The 26793-nt window shown below is 43.8% G+C and overlaps 1 protein-coding gene across 16 annotated transcripts in view; it reads right to left on the reverse strand.

Annotated features, from left to right (window-relative positions):
- Positions 1-26793, reverse strand: part of sox5 (SRY-box transcription factor 5) — a 254966-nt gene that overhangs the window by 16634 nt on the left and 211539 nt on the right. For 11 of the 16 annotated variants that reach the window (XM_080291864.1, XM_026147894.2, XM_080291867.1 and 8 more), the window contains 5 exons: positions 25632-25804; positions 24323-24391; positions 15918-16044; positions 12274-12359; positions 3965-4129 (listed from right to left, as the gene is read on the reverse strand). In XM_080291864.1, coding sequence (XP_080147990.1) covers positions 3965-4129; positions 12274-12359; positions 15918-16044; positions 24323-24391; positions 25632-25804 — 620 coding nt within the window. The remainder of the gene's footprint in view (positions 1-3964; positions 4130-12273; positions 12360-15917; positions 16045-24322; positions 24392-25631; positions 25805-26793) is intronic. The other 5 variants (XM_080291872.1, XM_080291873.1, XM_080291871.1 and 2 more) reach the window with 1 other exon arrangement.

Raw genomic sequence — 26793 nt, forward strand, 5'->3', positions numbered from 1 at the left:
GGTTGTTTCACAACATTCATCTTGTGTATACTTTGGAAAACAGGATAAAAGAGAAATTTTGCCATTACAGGTGTAGCAAAATTTAAGCCTTACAGCAGAGAGAATAGAGACATTATTTGTCCTTATTTTCTGGTCATTAGTCTAATTGCTGCTTAGGCAAAGTAGAAACTGGCATACAGTGGAAAAGAGAAACTGTTGTGTGTATGTGTGTGGTATATTCACTCATTAAGGCCGACTTTCCCTGATTCCCACTCCTTGAGTCTTACTAAGCCTTATGAGCCCCTCACAACTCAATTAAGCCTTTCCAATTAAGCCTCCCTACATGTGTACGTGTTCATGCATGTGCGTGAGTGTGTGTGCACGCAATGAGGCCTAACCGGATTGTCCTTCATTAGGAGGGGTGGGGTGGGTTGGGGGTGAGGGCTTTCTAAATAGATGGAGGACCCCCCAAAGATGCCTTCAGTGAGACAATGGGCTGGAGAAGATGAGGAGAGAAAGGAGAAAACTGAGGAGGATCTTCTCAATCCTGACCCACATTATGGTGGGCTTTGGCTGGGAACGTGTTTGAATATTTATTACAAATAGATAATGCCTATGCCTCTTGTACAGTGGATTGGGGGAGTTTCCCTTCGCGCCAAGCCAAATCCTGTGGTGGGAAGGTGGCCAACCTGCATTATGCCAGTGTGGAGGAATTAGTTTAGACAGTGGAGCTGAGAGGCTTGGACCGACTTGTTTGTGTGTGTGTGTGTGTGTGTGTGTGTGTGTGTGTGTGTGTGTGTATTTGTCCGCGCGTGCACGAGTGTGTGCGTGTGTCACTGTAAGACATTGTTCAACAAGCTCTAAATCTCATGACAGTGTGTGTGTGTTTATGTGTGTGAGAGGCCTCTAAAGCCTCTGAAAGGCTTGGAATCTTGAATTAATACAATTGCTTTTGTGTCTCTCTTGGCTGATGAAACAGTCTCCAGCTTTGAGACCGAAAACATGCAGAGTGACAGTGAGAGCCAGAGGGACACAGAGAGACAGAGGAGAAGCAGAAGGGCAGAGATAACACGTATAAAAGTGTGTGTGTGTGTGTGTGTGTGTGTGTGTGTGTGTGTGTGTGTGTGTGTGTGTGTGTGTGTGTGTGTGGGCTGTATTTCACTTCTGTGGATGCCGACATGTGAAAGCGACATCAGGGTTCTGCATCTTATCGCAGGAGCTGACGGTTCAATTAACAGGACAAGTGTGTGTGTCACTACAGTTTATCCCAGTCAGGCCTGCGTGCGTGTGTGTAGGTGTAGAGGGGTGTGTGTGTGTGTGTGTGGGGTGGGTGCTAAGGACAAGACCCTTAAATGTGCCTTTCACTCTTCATCTCTGCATCTCTCCTCTCTTCCGCATCTCTTTCTTCCCTTCCAGCTATAAGTGACTGTTCAGATATTAATTACACTGTCATAGTTTCCTGTGTGGCACACACTCAAATTAACTTGTTGATTTGTGGATTTTCTGACTCCAATCATGCAGGAGTTTTGAAGATAAAACGGGCAGGAATATTGAACACAATATACTTCTATTATTTGAGTAAATGATTTTCATATATGCCCTCTTAAATAATGAAGCACAGTATTATGAGTTATAGCAAATTACTGTAGACCCCTGAGGGTCTCCTGAATGCACTTTAAGAAGCACTGTACGAGGCTATCAAGGTTTCACAAAGGGAATTCTGTACCCACTGATAATGCACATCGCCATTAAAAGGATAAATAAGCAATGTGCAGAAAACATATTACTACACAATCAAATAGTCTCAAATAGGGATGCAGTATTGAAGCAACCGGGTTACGTGTGATGCATTGAAACAACATTGTGTGGGTCTGTATGCATCTGAAGATCCACTCTTGCATATAAGAAAGCTGCATGTAATTGCAGCTGCAGTGATTTGACCGTGTGTGTGTGTGTGTGTAGGTTCTAGTTGGTGCCTAGCTCTACACCTGTGTGTGCATGTGTGCTTTTTTTTTTTTTAATGTATGTGTGTTTGTCCGTGTATCACCAGAGGGTAAAGCACTTAAGCAGTGTGAGCCTGAGTCCAAACAGCTGTGAGCAGAGGCGGGCAGTGGGCCTTTAAATGACTAGAGACCTGAGATAGAGCCACAGGGAGAGCACACCACTGAAATATACATGTCACTTGACCAGAGAGAGAAAGAGTGTTAAAGGGAATCAGTGAGAGCACCTCAGTGGTCAGCCTGAAAGAGAGAAAGAGGAAGAAAGAAAGAAAAGAGAAAGAAGAAATCAAGAAAGAAAACTCTCCAAAGCACTTATCTAATGTTTGTGAACAGCTCTGTGGTCAGTCTGCGATTTTTCCTCTATGGAGACTGTCGGGGTCCGCCTTGGTCCACTCCCCAGTCAGCCACTCCCGCTGGACTGGGGAGGCCATTACGACTCCCTGCTTCTCCTCCACCACAGGCCACAGCACTTGCCTGTCTTCCATATATATGGTAATAACGTGTGTGACAGTGGGGGCAGGATGGCTGGATGGCAGAGTGTGTGTGTGTGTGTGTGTGTGTGTGTGTGTGTGTGTGTGATGGAGATGTAGGGAGGGGCTGATGGACAAGGAAGTAGGGGTGCAAGCTCTGGGGTCAACCACATGCTTTAATATCTGTCATGAACCAGTCCTGTGTGTGTGTGTGTGTGTGTGTGTGTGTGTGTGTGTGTGTGTGTGTGTGTGTGTGTGTGTAAGTAAACACAGGGGTTGGAACAGGGCAAGAACAACGCAGAAATTAACAGAGACGAAGTTAGAAGTGGCAAAGAAGATGTGGAAGTGGAAATAAAGAGGACAGGAAGGAAAGAAGAGTTTAGGAAAGACAAAGGAAAGAAGGAAGGAAGGCAGAAGAAGAGGAAACCCGGAAGCTTTTATTTATGTGGCAACAAATGTGAATTCAGCTTGTCGAACTTGGTGGGATTTTGATAGTCTAGAATTACTTATAGACACAGTGCCTGTGTTTATGACTGACTATAACATTTATGAGGGTCACAGAGTGGACAGAGGGTGGTAGGAGGCATGGCTGTTTGTGTGTGTGTGTGTGTGTGTGTGTGTGTGTGTGTGTGTGTGTGTGTGTGTGTGTGTGTGTGTGTGTGTGTGAGAGAGGTGGTATGTGTCCCAATGGCCAACCAGATATTCATAGAATTCCACTTGGATGGTCACAAGGCTTCTCCTCGCCCCTATTGGGCAGCCAGCCGAGAAAACGGCAGAAGCACCAATACATCCTGAATTCCGACCAGATACCAGCTGGAAGTTTCTGATCAACCTTTGGTGTTTGAGGTGAACTGATCGAGGACCAAGTTGTACTAAGGTATAGAATGAGAATAGAATGAGAAGCAGATCGCTGCTTGGGGCACTTGTTTGATAAGAGAAAAAAAACATAAAAATGTGTTTGCGACACTCGGGAACACATTTTTCAGCTCATGCACTGGAAGTCATTCACTCTCAGCTAGCGTGGTCACACTGGAAAGGCCAGCGTGTGCGCAGTTCGAGTAATTAGGCTGTTAAAGCCTTTTTGAGCATTAATTGACTGGATTTTTTTTTCTCCCCTGAATGAACTGGAAGAATTTACCCGACGCAGTAAGAATATTTCAACTACCATCAAGAATTTTTTTTAAAGAAATAGAGACTGATGCTGAATTGAGAAAATAAAACTTATGGAAAATACTTCCACAGACAGAAAGCTGAAATATTCCATTGACAGCTTTCTTGCAAACTTGTCGAAAAATAACACTTTAGTGATATCAGAGACAGGAATTTGAAAAGCAGATGTGATTGCTAATTAAAAAACTTCAGGAATTAAATGTTATTTCCTAAGCTGTGGATTTTTTTTTTTTTTAAACATTCATGAAGTCGTGCTCGTTATTGACGAAGAAACCTTGTTAGCCAGCTTTCAAACCACAAAAACATGCGCACACACACAGATATGTTACATTTCTTCTTTCTTACCTTGGTTTTATTTGGTGGCGGGGAGCTGCGGACCTTGTCACTCTGTGAATGTGTGTTGGTGGGTGGCGAGTGCGTGCCCAGGTTGGCTTGGGGAGGAAGGCTGCCTCCATGCTGCTTGGCCCCAGGGGAAACCTGCATGGCTGCTAGCTGAGCAGCATACAACTGCTGCAAGGTCAGAGAGAGACAGGTAGAGAGACAGGGACGGGAGGGGGAGACAGGATAGAGGCAAGAGTTGGGTCGGTGGGACAGCAAGAAAGGGAGAAGAGAGGGGGTAAAAAGAGAGGGGAGGAGGAGGAGAAAAAAAGGAGAAGAAAGGATGACATGAATAAATGAATAGTCAAGACCACAAAAAAAAAAAAAAGAAAAGAAAAGAAAAAGGCGGCTAAAAAGCTCTGGAAGAAGAGGCCATTAGTGGCCCGGCCTCTGTTTGTGTGACAGAAAGATAGAGTGGGACATCTCCACTGTCAGCCCCCCTCCCACCCCATGGGAGAAGCGCTAACAGCCTCTCTGACAGGCCTCAAGACGGCCATGTCCCCTCCAGGTGCATCGTGGGAGAAAGGCAAACACTCTGCCTATCGAGGTCACGATGGCGAGCCCAGCTCTTGCTCAAGGTAAAAAAAAAAAAAAGTGATGATGGAGAAGGAGAGAAATTTGTGACGCTACATGCCAGATGGGACATGCCAGGAGTGTCTAGTGGCCCTGTGATGTTTTTAATGCGTCGACAATAAGATGCAAAAACAGACGCAAATGTCGTGAAATAGGTTTAAAATAAAGATAAATTGATTCAATAACTACAGTAGGAGGCAAAAAAAACCAAAACACTGTTTTCGTTATTCTTATTTATGTATTTAATTAATTTCCAATTAAATAAAAGCATTATGGTGTGAGCTGCGATGGTGCGAACATACTCTGGGATATTTATGCAATAGCATTGTATCACACAAAACAGTCTCTGGCCAGTATTTCCACAGCAACAGACACAGCATAATATTCACAACTTGGACGAAGCTTCAATATTCATAAATGCCTCTTTCTGTCTTTCTGCTCAAAATCATCCCGCAAAGCTCAATTACTTTCATGTTGGCTAATACAAATCTCTAAGACGCTGGTTTTGTGTTCCTCTGAATTGTTAGTGCTTCCTCTGAAGAGCAACATAATGGTTGTTTTTGCACGAAGTAACTGATGTGTTGTTTTTCTTTTCTTTTCTTTTTTTTTTTTGAATAGTTATAATTGTTATTATTTATTTCTGGTGGAATATTTTTCTGGAAGAAGACCATCCTTTTTTTTTTTTTAGTTTAACTTCCGTCCTTCTGTTGGTGCTTGGCTGCCGGCCACCGGCGTCAAACAAAGGCCTGTTTATGCAAATGGACAAGGAAGAGATGCTGTCACTGCTGTTTCTCTCTCTCTGTCCATTTGTACCTCACTCTATCTCGCTTGACAGCCACATTAGCTCCTTCTCCTCTTTGCTATCTTAAAGTAAGACATTTATCTCTTTACCAAGGGGGAAAAAAACAGAGACATTCAAACTGTTGGCGTGCGCGCACACACACACACACACACACTTGCACAGCGGCATACTTTTTGGAAGAATCTCATATTTGAATATGAAATAATCTCTTCATGACTGCCATTCATTCAAATAGTACAATATTTACTGTCCAACAATTCAACAGCAACGCAAAAGCATGTTTTCTACGACAGTTCTCTCTATCTTTTTCTATTACTTTTATTGATTTTCTAAACTTGTAATTTCACTCTAAAACAGATACCTGCCATTCCAAGAATTGCATTCAGAGGTAAAATAAATAAATAAATCAAAAATACTGTGAAAAGTAACTTCATCCCTGATAAACACTTTGGAGTTATGGAGGGAAAAAAAGGGCAATCCACATTTTTCACTGACTGTTGAGAGCCTTGCCCCCCCCACTCACTCTAAAGTGTAAGGCTCTCACACTTTACTGTTTGCTCCTGAGTAGTCTCTTGTAAGTGTAAAATACACATAAGCAAGTATTTCTTCTCTGATGAGTATCTGTATAGATTTCTCAAACATGAGTGAAGTGCATGATTGAGGTACATAATGTGCACTGGATGTATTGCTGCTGCTGTGAGTTCCATGGACGCGGCACAGTTGACCAGCTCGCTGAGATCAGATCAGCCGGTGCTTGTTCATTGCTCTTCAATTAGCTGTACTGTAGCTCCTGCAAAGGAGGGGAAGGCGGGTGGTGTGGGGGTGGACTTCCAGCCGAGCATGAAAACCCCTCACCCCCCCCCCCCCCCCCCCCTTCCCTGCTAGCCAAACCCCCCCGGCGAGTGGACCACAGGCGGTGTGTCTGTGTGTGTATGTGTGTCCTGCCATATTCGGACCAGTGGTTCAAAGGCCTCTTTATTTACGGAGTGAATTGAGTTCCATTACAAGGCCAGCTCCCGTCACTCAAAGCCTGCTCAATGGGCCAGCGAGCAATGACACACACACACACACACACACACACACACACACACACACACACACACACACGGTACAGAGGGCAGAGGCACTGTGGAGCGTGCCCAGAGCGTAGCCACAACGACATACATGTCAACAAACAGGAAGTGACAGCGCAAAGCCCCCTGGGGTGACTAGAGGAGTGAACACACACACAGATTGGGGAGGGGGTGCAATTGCAGTTGCAGGATGAGACTAAGGAATTTGAAATGTCACTCACAACCCAGGCACACTGCTGAGCTGTACAGCCCTTCCCTATTTATGTCCCTAATCCCTTAATGTGAAACAAGCAATATGTCAATAGAATTTTTACATGTGTGTCTGTGTGTGTGTGTCTGTGTGTAGCCCGACCTCTACTGACATCAGTTGGGGAGGTGATGGGAGATTGCTGGTGTTCTCTGACTGAAAACATGGGGTCACTCTGTGGTATTAGTAGTACTGACACTATCTTGTGTGCATCTTCCCTGACACACACAATAAGCTGTGTCCATTCTCTTGTTTTGCTGTTTCTCTTGTCAGCTTAGTCACTGGGGATCTGTGTGTGTCTGTGAATCTTGGTCAATAATCTGCAGCCTTAGACAGATTACAAGCTTGCCTCATCTTTGTTGTCCGAGTACGCGGGCGCCTCAGAGCGGTCTGAGCTCTATTGTTTACGTGGACATGAGGACTATTGTATAGATCTTAATGGATTCTTCTCTGTCTATCTAAGCGTGTTTTTTTCACCCCCACTTGTGGGTTGTTTTGGTACTTAGAGGCAAAAAAAAGAAGACAAGCCTCGGTAAAACTGATAATGAGTCAGAAGCGTCTGACACAAACGCTGTCCGATCTTTACGTCTTATCAACCTCTTCTTCGATTTTGCTTTCGAGCCTTTGTTCTTGTTTGGAAACCTATGTGAGATTGAACTACAATAAACTGAATAAAAACAACCCACACAGAGAGATTACTTCACCACAATATAGTGGTCAAGTTTAAATAAAATAACTACAATGCTTTCTTTATACCTTGACAGCAAACATCTCAAGTATTTTGGCTATTTCTTTTTCTTTGTGCTCTCTTTAAAGTATTGAATAGAACGAAATAACCAATATTTAGCTTTTACTTTAACATCGCTGGGTTACTTAAAGTGAAAAATTTCTCAACAATGCAGTCTATACTTTATTTTGTAATTTCACCAGAATTTAAAGCCGGAATATAAAAACTGCCGCTCAAAGTACGTGGGACTTATACACCAAAATGTTTCTATGAACTCTATTTTCTATAAAAATCTATTTTTCTCTTAAGGGTTCAGAAGTTTTATCTGCTATCCCTGCTGCTCACGGGCTCACAGTGCAATCTCAAAAATAAATCTCTCAGCACCTCCAACACTGAAGCATCTGAGAAAACTGCTGTGTTGCTATCTGTCTTCCTTCCAGATAAGGTTTTGTAGAAAAAAAACGACTTGCGCGATTGATTTCTCGTTTACCTCTCTCATCTGTTCCTCTTTCCCCCTCCCCTCCTCCCTCTAACCGCCTATCCGTTGTTCGTCCATCTATGTCTCCGGTGTACAGTGCGGTAATCCAGGACAATATGTTCCAACATCTGCCTCTCCATATGATGCCTGACCCATGCCATTGACCCTCTTTATACCACGCCACACACACACTTTGTTGCGCACAAACACACTTTATTCCAGTGCTTACCTCCGTTCCCTCATCTCTTTTTCTCTCTGTTTATCCTTTCAGCTGATCATCCTCTGGTACTTTTGCCTTTTCATCGTTACCTCAAATCTCTCTCTCTCCCTCACCAGGATAAGTGGATTTTCTTTTCATTTTTCAATTCTCTGTCTGTCCTTCTCAGTCCATTTGTGTGATGTGGATGATATCAATGATATCAAGGGTCAATAGGGAGCCAGATTAACATGCTCTAATGCACAATGTCACACTCATCCCACAGATTAAGATGCTAAATGCCAACCTTGTACACTCCAAAGCCTCCACTGCCTTGAAAAGCTTCTGTAGAGGATTCAGTGTTAAGCTTCTATTGACTTTAAGAGCCACTCTGTTGATTTCTATGGAGGACGGTTCAAACATAGAAAAAAAGCTTTAAAATCATTGAGTTTAATACATTTTTCTAAGAACTGCACTTATCTCGACACTGTGCTTTTGAAAGGTTTTCTTTCGGTCTTCTTTCTTTCTGTGTGCACATTGGATACACACAGATTAAGCCATTATTCCAAACTTGATTTCTTGCTTCGTATCTACAGTCTATCAGCTGCAAGGAACAAGATTCCAAATAGGACTGAGATTTCTGCGATGACAGAAATAAAAAAAAACTGGCACAAAAGAAGTTTCAGTCAGAATCACTTTAGTCAAAAGAAAAACATTATTTTTTTATCTGCGATTATTTATATTTGGCTGTAAGGCTGTACTCTGTTTAGAGCAGCAAAAGGACCCTCATACAGAACAGAGGAGGCATTAATGACCACAGATGAAGTCACACAGTGTGAACGGAGGAGCTGTGGTGGAGGTGGGTCGCAAAGCGGCTTCCAGTTGTGCAGGAAATGTGGGCAAGTTTAAGCAAATACTGCGCCCTGTGTAAACTTTGCCACTTGGATGCATAAAAATGTATAAAAACGGAGCTATCAGCTTATATGAGCTGACTGCCTGACAACTAACTTTATTGCAGGATTGTGTCAAAGTAACATTCTTGTTCATATTATGGACTTTAAGGGAGAATTCATCAATTTAACAGTTCTCTAACTTTAAATTACAAATATGTTTGTTTTTTTACATTTTAGTGGGTTTGCAGAGTCCTATGTCACAGAAAATAGGACATAAAAGACAGAGGTGTTAGTTGATAACGTGCCAACAAAAGATTGTGGGGTTCTGTGTTTTGGCACTTGACAAGGAGTGGAGCCAAGGGGTAACCACAGCCACGACAGACTAAAAGCTGGCCACCCAAGACAACCAGTGGTGAAGCCTATTAGAGGCTACACTCATACTCATAAAACTAGAGTTACATAGAGTAACAGCTGAACAGTTTCTCTGTGGCTGTTGTTCCTACACAGACAGCTTAATAACACAACTGCCCAGTTAGACTACAGCTCTCCTCTAACAGCTTTATCAGCAATAAAAAAAAAAATCACATTAGCAACTGCTCAAAGTGTGAGCTACATAGAGAAGCTTAATATATGAGTGTATTTAAAGGAAGTATTCATGCCTGCATAGGCAAATAAGTGAGTGAGCAAAAAAAAAAATCCTGCACCTATACACTGGAAAAGGAAGAATATCCATAGCTCAGACTATACTGCTTACAGTTTCATCAATGCAAGCTGCTTGTACAGGAGCCGCTGCTGTTTTTAAACAATAACTTCAGTCATTTATTAGCAGAAAATTAAGAGGGATGTATAAAATTGCCAGGTATACTAATTTAAGCAAACTGAACCAGCAAGGTACCAAATGCAGTTTTTGATCCTATATTGTATCAGTGGGTGTATATAATATACCACTTTCCCCAAAGTGAGTCAGTCAGATGTGCTGTGATACCAAAGTTAACGACCTAAACCGGATCAATAGTGCTTAAGATAAGAAAGGCTCTTTGTGGACTGTCAAAAAAGCCCTTTAACCCCTTTTCAAATCAAAATGTATTGGATTTGAATTTAATTCAATTTGGACAACAAATATAGATTCTTCATATTGTTGAAGACTAAACCTTAGACCCCAGGCGCACGGGAAGTGTAGCATATGTGAGAAGCGTGTGTACAAACTGTAATCACTATGTTTGTGTGTGTGTGTGTGGTTCAAGTCCAGCCCACATGTTGAAATAACACACCCGTGGGCATGTCTGCATGTTCCCCTGAATGCACCTTAGTTTATTGTCCATTGTATCTGAAAATCTTTCATTTTCTGTCTTCATTTGTGTATGCGTGTCGGCTGAATGGGTTCACTCGTGTCTTCCCCGCCAAACCGCTGTGTTGCCGTGGCGACCCGGGGGCCGAGCTAACTGTCATGTCTCGTCTGGGCGACAGAAACACCTCCTTATCAAATGAGGGCGCAGAGACAATCCCAAAGGAAATCCATCCACATTGAGACATCTGTACTTGTGTTAGCCCTGGCAAATCCGTTTCTTTGTGACAAAGCCTTAATCTCAACGTGCGCCTGCGTTTGTGTGAGCGTGCATGTGGATGTGTATTTCTCTTGGAGGATTGGAAGAAAGAAATCTGACTGAGTGAGATGGGTTTTCCTTTTTTTTTTTTTTTGCACTTGTTGTGTTCTTTTGCCCCTCCCTGCTTGTGTGTGTGTGTCCGATTGCAAGGTGGACAAAGCTGTTCGACTGGAGATTTTGAGTGAGTCTGAACACAGTCGAACATATGGACAGCTAGATTGAGGCAGTGATAACAGACAGAGAAAATTATTCTGGGGCTAAACACAAACGTACACACACACACACACACACACACACACACACACACACACACACACACAGGCGCGCAAGCAATAATGAAATCAGTGACGACAGCGGGGTCCGTTCTCCATGATAGAGTTACACAGCTATTCTATTCTCCCTGTAGTGTCTAGCATATGGAGCTGCACGTTTTGGCTGACAGGTGCAAATATATTACACACCCTCTGTCTGACCTTTAACCCATATTTTCTCATCATTCCCCTTGTGTGTAAGTGAAAAGACGTGGAGAACTACATGAAAACATGTGTGTCAAATGCAGCTGTTTCTCTCAGATGTACACAGGTGGCCAAGTGTACTGAGGGTGAGCCCTGCACTAGTGCTTAATGTGTTTCAGACAGGCGAGTGAGAGGATGCCAGTGCAAGCTCTTAACCCCTCTGAGAGGGGGGCCCAAAGCCGACGTGGATCTCTGAGTTCTAGTCGTGTGAGGGCAGACAGTGGTCAAGATTACATAAGTGGCCGCCATAGGGGCACCTATTTTACATACACACAGAGGAAAAGCACGAATCTCATCCTCCTTTTAAGCTGGATAACAGATGTCAGCTTGTTTTCCCACCTGTGTTTTACCTTTCCTATTTAACTCTCTCTCATCTCTGCCCTGCTTTCCACAGAGTCCCCTGAGGTGCATGTAGATGTAAGCTGCCCCTTAAATCCTGGGTTCAACTTTGTCATAGTTTCCTTTGTTTGGTCAACATCTCCGAAACAGATAAAATGAAGAATGATTGATTGAAGAATGATTTAATGCTTTGACTTCTGGTTTGTGATGCGAAAAGTTTTGGACACTTCATTTTAAAGGCATGCTTGAGTACAGTGATCCAAACCTATTCCTTAGGTTAGAAATATCCCTCTTTTGGTTTATTCAGAGCCTTCGGTAAAGTCTGTGCTGTAAAGGGAGATTGAAATGTCTTCAGCATCACCCCCAAATTACCTCTGACAGCCAATCTGAATATTTCTGTGCTCTGCTCTCCATGCCGGCTCCCACTGAACTGCATCAACCACATTTGCTCCCTATCACAGGACAAAGCCGAGGGCTACGCTTACATTTGTCACATCTCTCTGTTTGTGTGTGCTTTTCTTTCCTGAGCGCTGATCATAAAGATCATGTTTTTGTGGGATCACTTTGGTGTCAACACTTTGGCTGAAAGTGACAGCTGCGCATCCCCCCCCTGTGGCTGTGTTTGTGGTCTTGTCTAGCTCAGTGGGCAGCAGAATGTGGTGTGAACACTGTCAGGGTTAGGGGAATTGTTCACAATGGCATCATCCCAGTGAGAAGAGAAACGTCTGTGATATATCTGAAGGTTTGTGGCTACTCCTGGAAGTCATTTTTATGTTTCTGGCCCCTACGTTTATTTCTGAGAGCTCAGCTGTAGGTGCTATAGCCTTACCTGGAGCTGTAGGGGTCCCAGACCTGGTGTGGCGGCAGCAGCAGCAGCCATCGTTGTGGGGATGAGCTGGAGAGGGTAGGGGTCACCTGAAGACAAGAATCACATTTTTTCTATATAAAATGAAATATCAAATTAAAAACAATGACTGCTTTCGAGCACTTTACACACCAATGGCACCTTATCCTCAATTTCTCCACCTCCCCCCTGTTAGACTAGGATGGCTCTGTGACCCCTTCTCCACCCACGTCTCCATTTTCCTCTCCTATCAGCCTCCATCTCTCTTGTTCACTCTTTCCCCTCATCCTTTTGTTTTTCTCCTCCCTCTCATCCCGCTTTAGTCTCTTGCTCCCTCTCTCCTCTCCCCCATAAACCCTCTCTCCCACCACCACCACCGCTGCCACCTGAGTCCCTTTCTGCAGCTGTTAAAGCCATCCTTTGTGTCCGCTGCCGGTAAGGCCCTAATGAAAAGCCTGATTGTGTGTCCTCCTCCTTAATACCCCCTGACAAAGAGCAGTGAGGTGAAGGGATTCTGATAAAGCCGGCCCCAGCACCGTAATTAAGAGCCGCGACTGCCGATTGCTGTTCTCCGCTCTCCCTTTTTCCCCCTCAACTGTCTGTTCTCCTGCTTTGTGGACACAGCGCTGCTTTCACTGCTCCCCTCACTCTTCTCCTTTGCTTCTTTCCTTCTTGGTGCCTTCTTCACAAGTTACTCGCTACCTCTCCATTTTGTCTCTTCCTTTCCTTCATCCCTCTCTCACCCTTCTGTCAGGAGTGATAAATCAAGAGATAGATGGATGAACAGGGCGGAAGAGATGACAGAAGCGAGGTGGAGAAAGAAAGGGGAGAAAGGGGCGAGTTTGGATTATTAGTTAGTAAGTGCAGATAGGCTGCACTGTAATTACTCAGAGAGAGAGAAAGAAAGAAAAAGAGGGACAGAAAGGTCAGAGATAACAGGAAAGAGAAGGTGGAGGGTGAGGGATAGCAGCGAGAGGAGCAGAAGGGAGAAAAGAAGAGGATACGGTGTTTAATTATGGTCATATTGTGCAAACATGCTGGTTGAAAGCTCCGATGTGTATTTGAACTTGCTCTCTAACTAAAGAGGAGTTGGTGGACGAGATCGGGCTTTTGTGCTGATATCTAAATCCAGGAAACTTCTTTCATCTGAAGAAAACTCGAGAAGCTTCTCAGTGCTTGACCTTGCATTTCTGACCTGAACCTTGAGCACAGTGATCAGCCTCTTGGCTCTATCTATTGTGTGTATTTGCCTGTGTACGTTTTGTGTCCTAGCTTGGCACAAGCCAGACTTTCCTTACAACATATTTTCCCATATATCTTCACTCTTAAAAATAACACACACAAAAAAGAAAAAAAGAGGGTGAAAGCAAAGCTGAGACATTCCTTTGTCCAGTTGGGAAGGAGGGCAGGAGGGATTAAAGAATTATTTCAGGACTGTGTATTCTAGGAGATTGGTCTGTTCTCCTTGCTCCCTGGACAAACATGAGCCCAGTGGATATTTATGCTCCTCCTGGGGGTCGCTGTAACAAAAGGGAGAAGGACAGAGAAAAGCAAACATGTTGCTCTTGGCTCGGGGACAGCGACCTAGGCGGACGAGGCTGAGATTTCTCACTGACAAACAGACGAATGAGGGAGATGGATGAGGGCAAGTGATATATACAAAAACATTATCAGTGACACTTTGATGTTACAATTTTGCACATTTTTTATTTTTAAAGAGGTATTATAGAATCTTTCAACATGAAAGCAACAGTGAGACGATGCAGTTGTCTTACCATACAGAGTAAAGCTTTCTGTGTTACTTTGTTCTGAACAATTTCTCAAGTTACTCAGACTTAATTTTTGAAAAGAAAAACCTGTGTTTTGAACTTGGGATGTTTAGTTTAGGTTACTCATCTCTAAAACACCCTTTGAATCACTTTAGTCTCATCTCCAAATAACAAACAAATAAAACAGAGTTTGTCAAACTTTAGAGCGGGAAACAGCATATTTAGGCCAAAGTTTTAGGTTTTTCCTGTTTACTCTGAAAGTTAAAGATATAAAACATGGCCAAAATTTCAAATAACAAAGTGATCTCTTAGTATGAAGTTGCACACTCAGACATGTTTTGATCCATATGATATCATAAAGAGTAAACATTAGATCAAAGATCTTTGATATGGTCATCTCAGCCTCTCCTCCAGACTCAAGCACAGAAATGCCACCCAGCTTCTGCTCAAAGCTTCTGTTTGAAAGTGTGGGCCCATCTGGGTTTAAGGAAGAAAATCTAAACTGGCACGTTTCAGACTGTGGATGAATTGAGGGGCAGCGTCAAGGTTTAGTATCAGATTAAAGAAGAGTATTTTGAACTGTTGTTCATGCAAAGCTACCCTAAAAATAGCTGGAATTAAGCTTCCAGCTTTTTTCAAAAAGTTACAACCATAAACGCAGGTATGTTTTGCACTTATTTATTCGTTATCCTCCCTCGAAGACGCTAGCTGATTTCTTAAACTGCAGCGTGAAAAAAGACTGCGTTACTGTTCAAGTGCTTAAACAGGAGAGGCTTGGAATGCGCAGAAATCCATACTGTGCAAATAAAATGTATTCTTGTCTTCCAAACTGCGAAGCGCCGTGAGAATATGTCAGCGCACAATGCTACACATGTCCTATTTAGAGCTTCACCACCAAACTACATCGACTCACAACAACTTCGAAAGTTGCCAGAGAGTTTTCTCAGGGGCGGCTTGGCCTGCCGCAGTGTGCCAGTCCGGTTGAAGTTGGCTGAGGCAGTGAAAAGACAAGCCCACTACTTGACAGGGTATTTACGTGGGCAGTGGGCGTGGGTGAAGATGGCACTAATTAAAATGGAATGGACTTGTTTGGGAAGCTGTGAAACTCTAAGTGGGGTGGGGTGGGGGGGAGTATGCACGAGCCTGTGCGCACACTTACATATTTGTGTCTGATTTGTGTGTGTGTGTGTGTTTGCAATTCCACAAAGCCATTTCTGGCTGTCTGGACGTGTGTGTGCGCGCGCGCGCGTGTGGGGGCTGCTTTGGAAACATGTTCTGGCTGCGTCCCGTGTTAATGTGAGGAGAACCTGGGGCAGGTCACATTACCACCCTCCCTCCCCCCCCTTCTGCTAACCCCCCCCACTGTGCATTTATTCTCAGCATCCCCTGGCAAGCACCAACCTCTCCTTTTTTCCTCTCTCTCTCCCCATCTCTGTCTCTCTCTCTCTCTCTCTCTCTATCATGGTAAACAACACATTGCCACACAGCCGGAGCGTGATAGCCAAAAAAAAAAAAAAAAATTCTGCAGGACGCCTTCATTTTGTTGCTTTTATACATCAAAAAATAGACAAGACAAAAGGAAGGAGCCAAAAGGACTGAGTGAGAGAGGGAGAGAGAGATAAAGAGAGTGTAAACAGGAAGGGTGTATTTGGACTGGTTTTTCTATTAAGAGGGAGATGTTGTTATAGGGGCGAGCTCGTCTTTTGGGAAACAACCAGACTCCTTGTGTGGGAAAATGGTAGGACTCTACCTTGCTTGCTTGGTGAAAAACATGTGAAACATCACACATAAAAAATACTCTGAAAGTTGCACCTATTCATGAATGTACAGCGTGTGTGTGCGCGCACGGATGCCACTCACTGCAGCCAGGCTTGTAGTTGAAGCCAGGGGGCATTAGGAAGCCCTGCTGGGCTGCAGCTGCCGCAAGAGTTCGCTGGTCTGGGGGAAAGACAGGAATCATCAGTGGAGGGAGTTGGCCCTGGACCTGCTGATGAAGGAGGGGGAAGAACAAGGGGGGAGGAAAAGGGGGAAAAGAAAGGGAAATGAGAAGGCATAAACATTACGACCTGTCCATTTGTACAGCTCTTCATGTGTGCATGCACTGGGAGCGATATGAACAATGCTGAAAATAAAGGTGTGTTTGCACAGTGACACAATCAAATGCATTCATATACATAGACTGTATGCATGTAATCAATGCGGAACACACGGCTGTAAAGAGAGCATCATGTCATTTCAAACACAAAAAGCCACGTCACGAGGACAGTTCACTAAACTCTAACAACAGCTGGCCTTTTCGTTTTATTTGGAAGACAGTGCTCTCTTCCCTTCTCCCTGCATCAAACCTCCCACCAACCAAAACACACAGACACAACGCTGTGTGCGCGCCTGTCGGCAGAGAGCCATACGACTTCATAAGGTTTCCAGGATTTTAAAAGGAGACGAAGGGAGAAAAAAAAAGAAAAAAGAAAAAGAAAAAGAAGCTCCTCCGATGGGTGACTTTGGCAGGGATGACAGGAGAGAGAGAGAAGGAGAGAGAAGTAGGAGACAGATGGTTGCACTAAACAGCGTTCTGCCAAAAACAACACACAAAGACTTGCGCGTGATGGACTGACTGACAGTTTGAGAGGAAAGATAGGAGAAGATAAGGCGAGGAAGACATGGAGAGTGGAAAAAGGTGGGAGAAGGAAGGAAATACTGGAGAGTTTCTACCTATAGCTAAGGTGTAACGCGAGATGAAGACAGCAAAGCATCCCAAAGCAAAGATGGTGAAATTGTTCTAAAAAAAGTCAGAATGTAAAAAAATAATGCGACAATCTTGCGTAATCCTCTGAGCCAGCCCTAGGACACATCTTGCCCTCTTTGTTGTTTTTATTCAGTAACGAGAAGCATACAGTTTGCCTTTTTTATTGGCCACCAGTTTTTTGAATATTAAATGGCAAGATTACAACAATGCTGCGCCCACACTGTACTCAAATAAAATTAGAAGTACAAGAAGCAGGTCTTGGAAGTGTAATATATTTAATTAACAATTTCACAGCTTCTGTCAATTTAACTATACCTTTAATGATGTCTTTTTCTGTTTTACAGTATAAACAGATTTCTGTCAGGACCACTACAGTCAAAAGGAAGATTGTTTTCTCCATCTGCAGTAATTTGTATTTGGCAGTATGCCTCTGTTCCGGGACCTCCCTGTGCATTTGTGGAAAGACTAAATTCAGGAGTAGCTCAGAACAGAATAGGCATCAGTGACGTAACAGATGTGACACTGACTGAGTTTAAAAAGGGATGAAAGGAGGTGAAGTTGGGTTCCACAGCGGCTTGCAGAGGCCACACCAACCAGGCTGATGATATGCAGCTTTCAAATATGCTAATACGATGCACAGAAAGCTATTAGCTGAGCCATCAGCTGATGTGACTGTCAATGAGAACAGCTGATCTGCCAGGGCTGCTGCCTCAGGCTGACTGTGAAACCTGCCAGAACTAATGCTATGTTCAATTTAAAAGAAAAAAAGCAAAGGAAAGACGGGCATCCTGAAGTTTCCATGTTAAACTGTGAGGCTTCCCCGCTTAAATCAAATCCCTGATAATGTCTTAAGGCCCATGACCTGCACATGTCTGGTTGCAAAGCACTTTGCTCCCTCTTTGCAACTAATCTCTCTTCCTCTTCTTCTGTCACTCTTATTTTGCCAGGAGACCAGAGAAGGTAATGGCTGAATAGGATAATGGGTGAGTAAAAGCTGACTGATGTGGAAAATTGATCTGGAATGAAGGAAATGGCTGCACAATCATAAAGAATGGTGGTGGTGCCACGGTACAATCGGGTAATGTCTCAGCAATGTGAGCCCTTTAAGTGGTTAGTGTTTGAGACAGGTAAATAGAAAAAAAGAGAGAGAGAGAGTGGCTGTCGCTCAGTATCAACAGTGATTTTACAGTGTACTGTAAATTCCTGTGCGTGTGTGTGTGTGTGTGTTTCTGTGTCTCCTCCTCATCCCCCTCCTCCCGCTCCTGTGTGTGTCGGCACGCGGCAGCCAGCAGCACTGTAATCAAACTATCACAGCGCAGCTCCTGTTCCCCCCTTACACCAAAAACAATAATTACTCCACCATTTTGGTTAACCATAAACCGTCGTGCCGCCTGCGACGCACGATCAGAAGGGGGAGGCGTTCCAGAGCGACGCTCGGACAGGACCCCTGCGGGGACGAATCACAGACAGAACAGTTCTGCTTTGCCTTTCAGGCCTAATTGGACATATGCTGGAGTAGAGCTGGCTAGAAATGCTGTAATATACCGGAGGGAGGAGAGGGAAGGAGAGCAGAGGAGCAGAGTAAGATAAGTTTGAGGCAGATGTAGCACATATATACTATACATACACACACTAGTATATCTATATTGTGTGACTCAGTGTCTGCACATGACTTTGCTTCTTTCTTTGCCAATGAAAACGCCAGAGAAAAGCTACCTTCTCCTCTATATCATCCCCTCCTTTTCTAAATCTCAGAACAATATGCCTGCATACAATAGGCAGACATTAATCAGCCTACAGAACTGTTGCGCATTATGTACAGTATGAGTCATCACAATGGGATAAGAAGATCAGGAGGAAGAAGAACAAAGGGATGAGAAACAGAGACAAGAGTGAGATGGGGAATGGTTTATAGAGAACAATTCCCATACATAGGTTGCTCTCATAGTAGCTGAGTTAGTGTAACAGCTGCTGAGCCGATCAGTAGCAGCAATCGCCTAACGTGCTCACTGACACTCACACTTATCGACTTTCATAAGCCACACAAAGCAGGAAACGTGGGTCGCAGCAAGTTGAGCGAGGGACTCAAAAACTGAGAGTGTGTTTGTTTGTGGAGTGGCTATCACATAATACAGAGGATCAATCACTCTGATACTGTAGGAGCTTTCTTTCCCATTTAATATTGAATATACAATAATGCCTTAAAGCAACTCACGAGCTCTGCCTTGTGATCACACCGTAAACTTTGAAACCAACAAGAAGAAGAGGGAGGGAGAGTGCTATAAAAATCAGAGACAAAGATGAGCTGACAGAAGGAAAAAAAGAAAAGCGGGAGAAAGTAAGAGTAGGAGAAAGGGAGAGCAAGGCTGGATCTATCAGACAATCTCCAGATCTCACATAAAGGAAAAGGCACTTCTTAAACAGCAGGAGCTTTGGGAATAATGCGCTCCTCAGCTTCTCTTTCACATCAGGCCCAAAGCGAACATGAAAACCTACAATACACACACACACAAATCTTCACACTGCTACTGCTGACGTGGAGAATAAGAGGCGCTGCCGCTTTCATCTGCAAACCCCACCTCCACACCCAAAACAGAAACCTGAAACGAAACTGGATCTGAAAAATGCCTCTAATCAGTGAAAGCTAAATGCAAAACAAAGAAAAAAATTACTCCAAGCAGAAGAAGAAGGAGGGAAAAAAAAAATCACATATATTAAGAACAAGTGTGAAACTTTTTCTCGAGAAATTTCACAGGGGCAAAGGGGACGGAAAGAGAGAGAGAAGTTGACAATTCACCCTGGCGAGACAACTTCTCAGGAAATAAACAGCAGATAGAGAGAACAGAATGAACAAGAGAGGGAGAACGAGTGAGAGGAAGAGAGACGGAGAGGGGAGCAAGAGTTGGATAATTGGCAGCGAGTCGAGGCTGCGTTCACCACGCGCCAGGCGGCACAGCTTGAACTTAAAGCGCCGCTGCGGCATAATGAAGATGTGGCCGCTAATTAACATATGGGGTGCGAAACAGGTTGGTTGGCACGCGCTGCGCTAAAAACTCCAAGGTAAAGTTATTATTGGGGAGTAATTAGCTCTATGAAGTTAATGCGCCGAACAATAGCTGCCAGCGCCGCACAATATGGCTCGCATCTGAGCGCGCGAAAAAATAGCCCCCGCTAAAGTGCGAGTCCCACAGCTAAAATCTGTTGGCGACCATATGCTCCGGCAATTAATGCAAGACCTGTATGACCTATTGCTGAAGAGGGGATGTGCGAGCGATAGAACCAATAATTAATTTGGAGAGAGAGAGCGAGACCGAGAGAGAGAGAGGGAGCTGGCTTTTAATATTAGTCCATTAACTTTCTATGGACAGTGGGCTATTAGGCCAGTGTGCTGTGAATGTAGGGGCATGGTTCAGGTGGCAGTGCCACTGCAGGATGCACACACAGGTATATCTGTGCCTGAGAAAGCGTGTGTGTGTGTGTGTGTGTGTGAGAGAGAGCGAGAGGGTGGGCCTCAGTGGGAAAGGCTGTTTGGTTGCAGTCCAGTTTATTAGTGCATACGTGTGTGTGCATGCTGACACACACTGTGTAAGGAAAACACAAATTACACTGGCTGCGGTGTAATGGGGGTGATTAAATAATTACACAGCCAATTGGGTTAGCTGCTCCTATGCAAAGACTACAGAGGTGCTCCTGTGTTACGTTCATGGTCTGCACCGTGTGCGTGGAAATCAATAAATGTTTTTCAATGTTTTTGTCTGCCTCTTCCCAACAATGAAAAACACAGATAGAGACAGGAGTTTGTGCTTGTGATTGCATCAGGTATTACACTTAGCTTTGTGTATGTGAGATAGAGTTACCAGTGTAGGATGGCCTTAATAGAGACCTTGTTAGCTGCTGTCGCCGCCAATTCTGGGCTCTCTTAAACCAGTCAAAGCATCAGGTGGCTTTACTCATTTTCTGATTTTTTTTCTCCTTTCTCTCTCTCTGCTCTGCTGCCTTTGACCTATAGCAGTAGTGATTCTTGATGAGATTAAAGACAGCACACAGGGGCAGCGCTACAGGAGCAGACACAGTTGAAAGTGTGTGTGTGAGTGCTTTGCATGAGTGAGTTTTGATTCATTAGGCAGGCCACACTTGTGTTCTCTCATCCCTCTGTTTCAATATATATTGTGCATTTGTGTCTGGCAATCCTATAAAAATGTGTGCGTGTTCTCAAGGTAAGCCCTGAGCCTCACGGCAGGTGAGCTGCTTTCATCCCTGTCGCGCTTCCTCGCACGGCAGCAACAGTCGTCCCCGGCAAACACCGGGGGGAGCCTCGGAGACAAGACGTTTAATTAGAATGAGACGAGACGAGAAGGAAAGTAAAGGGAAGTTTGAGAAAATGTGCTCACCCCTTCAAGCTTAACAAGAAGGCCCCTAGCAGGGGGTAGGAAAGTGTGTGTGCATGTGTTTTTGTGTGTCTTGTACGTCCTTATGTTCACACATGTTCCTGTTTTGGAATTTCTGTGTGGACAAGTTAGACTGAACCCTTGGAATGAACACAAAGTTTTATAACATAAAGGGTGTTTTTCAAGGTCTCTGCTTAACCAGAGGGAAAGGTTTCGTCATGTTTGGGGTTTTGGTGTAGGATTATGGCAAAGTTAGAGATAACGTACGGTCAGGACTTCAATTAAAGGTTAGGTTTAGACGGTTTATCACAATAAAAGTAAGGGTTACATCCAGGGAAGATTGAGGATTAGGACAGTGTATGACAGCTCACTCAAAAGTAAAACAATGTGAATGTGAGGGAGAGTGTGTGTGTATGTAGTGGATGATTAAAATTAATGGATTGTAAGTGATGCTAAATCATGGATCATTTCAGGTAGAATCAATTAGAGTGAGAAGACAGCCAATCACCGACTTGTGAAGACTAATGAGCGTCTACACAATGAAGGTGCACATGTGCGTGTGCTGCTCCTACTGTATGCCATTAGCCTCTGCTGCTGTTATGCCCGTCTGTGCAAATGAACTTTCTTACACCGCATTCGGCGAGTGCTGCTGGCCTAAATAGCGAAAGCTAACACGCATATCGCTAGCCTGAGAGGGAAAAAAAGAGAAAAGAAAGCAGACACAAGGACAATAAATAATTTGTCCTCTTTTCATGAAGGATGTGTGTCACTCTCCTCTCTTTTTCATGAGCTTGATTATTCGTTTCATTTCATCACCTCTTCCAAGTGGACGGTTGAAAGCATTCTTCACAGGCCTTTGGGGGTTCAAGTCTAACAAAGCCAAGGACGGAGACACACAAACACACACACACACACACACACACACACACACACACACACGAAGGGACAGCTGAACTCAGCCTTGTTAGGGGGAAATGCAATCACAAGGGGCTTATCATACAGACACAAAACACACATACACGTACATACACACCCGAACACACTGAACCTGGTGCCCTCTCTCTGGCAGGCCATTGTATTGTGGGATTGTGTGGACAATCTCTTCATGAATGATTAAGCAGTGTATTTCTCAACCAAGTCTTTGATGACGAGTGTGTGTTTGATCATCGAGCGAGTGTGCAGCACTCTCCACGACCGCTTGTGATATGTGTGAACGGGCAAGGGAAGGCGTATATTTTGGATGTTTGTCCGTGTATTCGCATACTTTGTTGTGTGCAACATATATGTGGATGTCTAAGTGTTTTGAGCTGCTGTGATGAGCGCCTGTTGATTGTGTGTCTCTCTTAACGAGGCTGCCTACAGCTGCCCCTGCTTGTGAGAAACTATTGTTGGGCCCGTTCAATGGAGAGACGCTTGTTTGGGAAAAGGTTGCAAAGTCATGGGAAAAGAGAGCTTTGTCTCGGCGGGGTCGTGAGGGAGTGAATCATGAGCGGACGTGTTTATGGCTTCACACACACAGCTGTAGTGCGCGCGCACACACACACAAGCGCATGGGTTAAGAAACGAACGCATGGAGAAGGCACAGAGAACTCCTCAGACGCAAACATGTGCTCGCTTTTTTTGTCAGAGAGACAAAACGCGGACAATTAAGAATTTAATTCGCATAAAGCAAATAAACACAGCTGCTTTACACAGTATCGTGGACACACACAGACACACGTCCTACACACATGCTATCACAAGGTTTCTTATCACACAAACCGTGTATGGCTAAACTCTCAGGGGAAAGGGAGTGTGTGTGTGTATGTGTGTGTGTGTGTGTGCGCGCTTTCTTGGACAGGGTGTCTCTTTATGATACAAAGCCCAGCTTTCTCAGCTTAAAATTCAGTGTCATCTGCCTTTACAAAGGGCTGGGCTATTCGTTCCAAGCCACCTGGACCAAAATAGAGACTCCAGTGTATGGACCCAAAAGTACAATACTTCCATTTTTAAGTGTTACATATATAAACCCACCCATTTTCTCAAGCCGAGGACCAGGCTCACATTCAAAAGGGACTTTTAATTTGAATTACTTTGCAGTTTTATTTGACTTTACTGGCTATTTAACATTCACTTTTATACACCACATGATAAGATTTGGCCATTACTAAATAAAGGCCTATTGATTTTGCATTTCATAGGATTCGGTGGTGATGAAAGTCCCTTACAAATCTCCTTTGAAGCGAGAACATAAACAAGTATCTCATACAACAACCACCCAACTCAAAAATATCACGCAATATTAATCACATCTACAACTGAAACGTTTATTTATTTATTTTTTAAACACAGGGTACTACTTGGCCTGCAGTATGAGAGTGTGAGGATTCTCATTTTATTATTATTATTTTGCAGTGTTAAGAGTGTTTCTGGCATCAACCTCTGTTCAAAAGGGGAAAAAAGTCGTAGCAACCAGGTTAATCAGGTAGGGGCTTAGCTACGCACAAAAAGAGCAAGGATGCCATATTGGACAGTATAGTTTCTATGGGTTTGCAGTCGTACAAAAATCAACAATGTGGAACTTTCCTGCAGAGCTGTGCCGAGGTGGGTGTGTTTATTTGTACTTTAGAACGTAACAGCCTTGAAATAATCAGAAAATAAGGTTTTACTTGTCTGAGTCTCTCTTTCACACTTGCTACCATTATCTAGGTTGATTAGCTGGTGCTGTATTCCTTTAACAGTCACTCTCAGACACAATGGAATAAACATCAGAAAAGTGGACTTCACCGACAGTGTGACAAGCAAGTTGGATTTATGTAATAATCACTTAAACCGCACATACTGCCAACAGAGTACTTTTGATTTTTCCAAGCAGACCGACCTATTTTTAAGTGATTACACAGGTTTTGTATGAGTGTATGTTAGAGGAGGAGGGGTCACCATTATAAGTCAACGTTGATTCAGGCCCCAAATGCTGATGGCTGAGCATAGAAAAGCTGCAACAATCACAATCACAAAATTGCTATTGTGGGTGATGCCGACACGCGCGCAGACATACTCGCACGCTCACACAAACCCAACACACAAAGGGCACATACACAAACATGCGCGCACATCATATGGATGGCCATGCAGACACAAGCTGGCCTCACCTGGATTTGTTGCTGCAGGAGGTTGATTTTGTGTTGCTGCTGTAGAAGCTGCTGCTGTTGCCGGGCAATCTGTGGACAGAGCACACCATGCGCTTTTAGAACTGCATACAAAGTGCATGCGTGTGCGTTCGTGTGTGCAGAGCCTGTGGGAGATGCGACACATCTGCAGGTCTCTGATGCCCCAGTTGTACGACAGAGGGTCAGTGCCCTGGTATGAAATATTAAAAAGCTCATTTCATATGGACTCAACACCGACCCACTTACTGACATGCTGACAACTGACTGCTTTTGATATACTGATGTTAGCTGAAAATAATGAGCACACAATTTTTAACAGTTAGCCTCATATGATAATTTAAAGCTGCTTGCTTTCACTTATGTGACTGCGTCTTTTATTTAACTAGGAAAGAATTACACAATTATGTGAAATTTGGCTTCTACAATCCTAGAAAACAGACAAAAATACAAATACTTTTGTTCTTGAAAGGTAATTTTTCACTTTCTTTACCTTTAACTTTTGTTTTGCATTCAAAACAATGCTTTCAATGAAACACAACAGCTACAGCGAAAACATAAGTAACTTTTGAGCTGAAACTCCAGCAACTCCTAAAAAGAAATGGAGAAACACAAGAATTCACATAGAGTAAAGTCTTCATAATGTCAGAGTCATGCACTGTGTGCTGGTGCAGGATGAAGCCAGGAGCACTGTAATGCATTGTGTTTGTCACAGGTGATTTGTCCTTACAGCTGTATTTCTGTGTGTGTGTGTGTGTGTGTGTGTGTGTGGGCCCATCCTTCTCTTTGTAAAACCAAGCCTTCCAGGAGCAAAAAAGCATGGCAAAAAAAGGGAAACCCTTCTCTATGCAAATACCTGGCAGACTCTCGCCTGGGAGCTGGGAGTGTGTGCATGTCTCTTCTACATCCGCTCCAACACTACATACCCTCAGCTGATTCCTGTGTAATGTCCTTGTGTTTAAGCTGCCAAAGGCGCATGTCTCTGGCTGCTTGAGCGCTGCATGAGATGTGTGTGTGTGTGTGGAAGAAAGAGCGTGCAGGGGACAGAAAATCCTGTGATTTGTTGCTTTTCAAATCCACCTTCTGTTGTAGACCTATAAGATGCATTTTAAACAGTACTGACCTTTGAAGTTTACATTTTGCAATGCGATCAATCAAACAATGTGCTCCATATACCAAGTAATGGAGACTGAATGGCTTGTTAGTATGGACATTTTTTTTTCTTTTTGCAGCATAGGCATGGAGTAAACGCCATTTCCAAATGAGGCCCTTCACATGCACCGTGCTCCTATACCTGATCCTGCTGCTGCTTGGCGAGCTCCATCTGCTGCCTCTGCTTCTCCATCTGTGAGGCGGCCAGCTTCTTCTGCTCCTCATGGGCCGCCAAGAGCTGCTCCCTCAGGCTGCTCAACTGGCCAATCATGCCCATGAGTTGGCGCTCTTTCTCCGCCAGGCTGTCTGGGGTACCTAAAGGGCAAGAGTGAAGAAGGGGGGGCAACAGAGGTCAAAGGTGATATGAAATAAGCAGTACTCTGCTAAGGTTACCCCATGCTTTTTGAAATTCCACTTCCAGTTTTTAGACTTGATATTTCCTTTGTTAAATTAAAAACAGGCTGGTTACAGCTGGATGAGTCCGAGCACCTCAAATATTAAAATTAACCCTGTAGTTTACTGTTTTTTTTTTTTCAGTTTTTGTAAATTAAAATGGCTATACAAAGGATGGCATGAATCATTGGGGTTGAAGTCAGGGTCAGAGAAACCAAAAAGAAAAAACAGAGCAAAGCTATCCATGACTTGTTAGCTGACTTAATATATGACTGGTTAGGGGCTTTGAATGGTAGAAGGGGGCATGTCAAAGGAAGATGGGTAAAGTGCCGTTTGTGTGCAGCAGGGTTGTAAAACCAGATGTTGACTCATTCTCCTGGGCACAGAAGGCCAGCAGTGATTAATCAAGCCACATCCATCACCGCTTTTATTGCCGTATTGAAATAAAGAAAATAAAGATGGCTGAGGAAGTATTTGTAAACAGGCAAAATGTGGTGGGAAGAAGAGGCAAAGCAAATGTAATGTCTGAGCCAGAATCGTACGTTTACCAAACAAAACGAATCTTCAGCCAGGTTTGCAAATTGACATTCTTCACTAAAACTTAAAGTACAATCAATATTTATCCGATTGGTGCTGAAATATGGATAAATTTGGAAGTGCTCCGTAGCAGTATTGAGTTGTATTTTTTTTCCTATGAGTGTGCTTGTGAGAAAAAGAGAAGGAAAAGAGAGAGAAGGAGAGTGTGTCTGGTCTGTGTTTACCCTGCAGTCAGCCAACCTCCTGCTCACATTTAGCATGGCCTGACCTTTGACTCCTTAGATCCTGACATACCAGCTCCATTACAAACACACATACACACACATGCGCGCGCTTCCACACAAGGCCTAAATCATTCAACAGGATGTAGTTAG

Source organism: Astatotilapia calliptera, chromosome 17 (assembly GCF_964374335.1).
Source record: "Astatotilapia calliptera chromosome 17, fAstCal68.1, whole genome shotgun sequence".
NCBI classification, from domain to species: Eukaryota; Metazoa; Chordata; class Actinopteri; order Cichliformes; family Cichlidae; genus Astatotilapia; species Astatotilapia calliptera.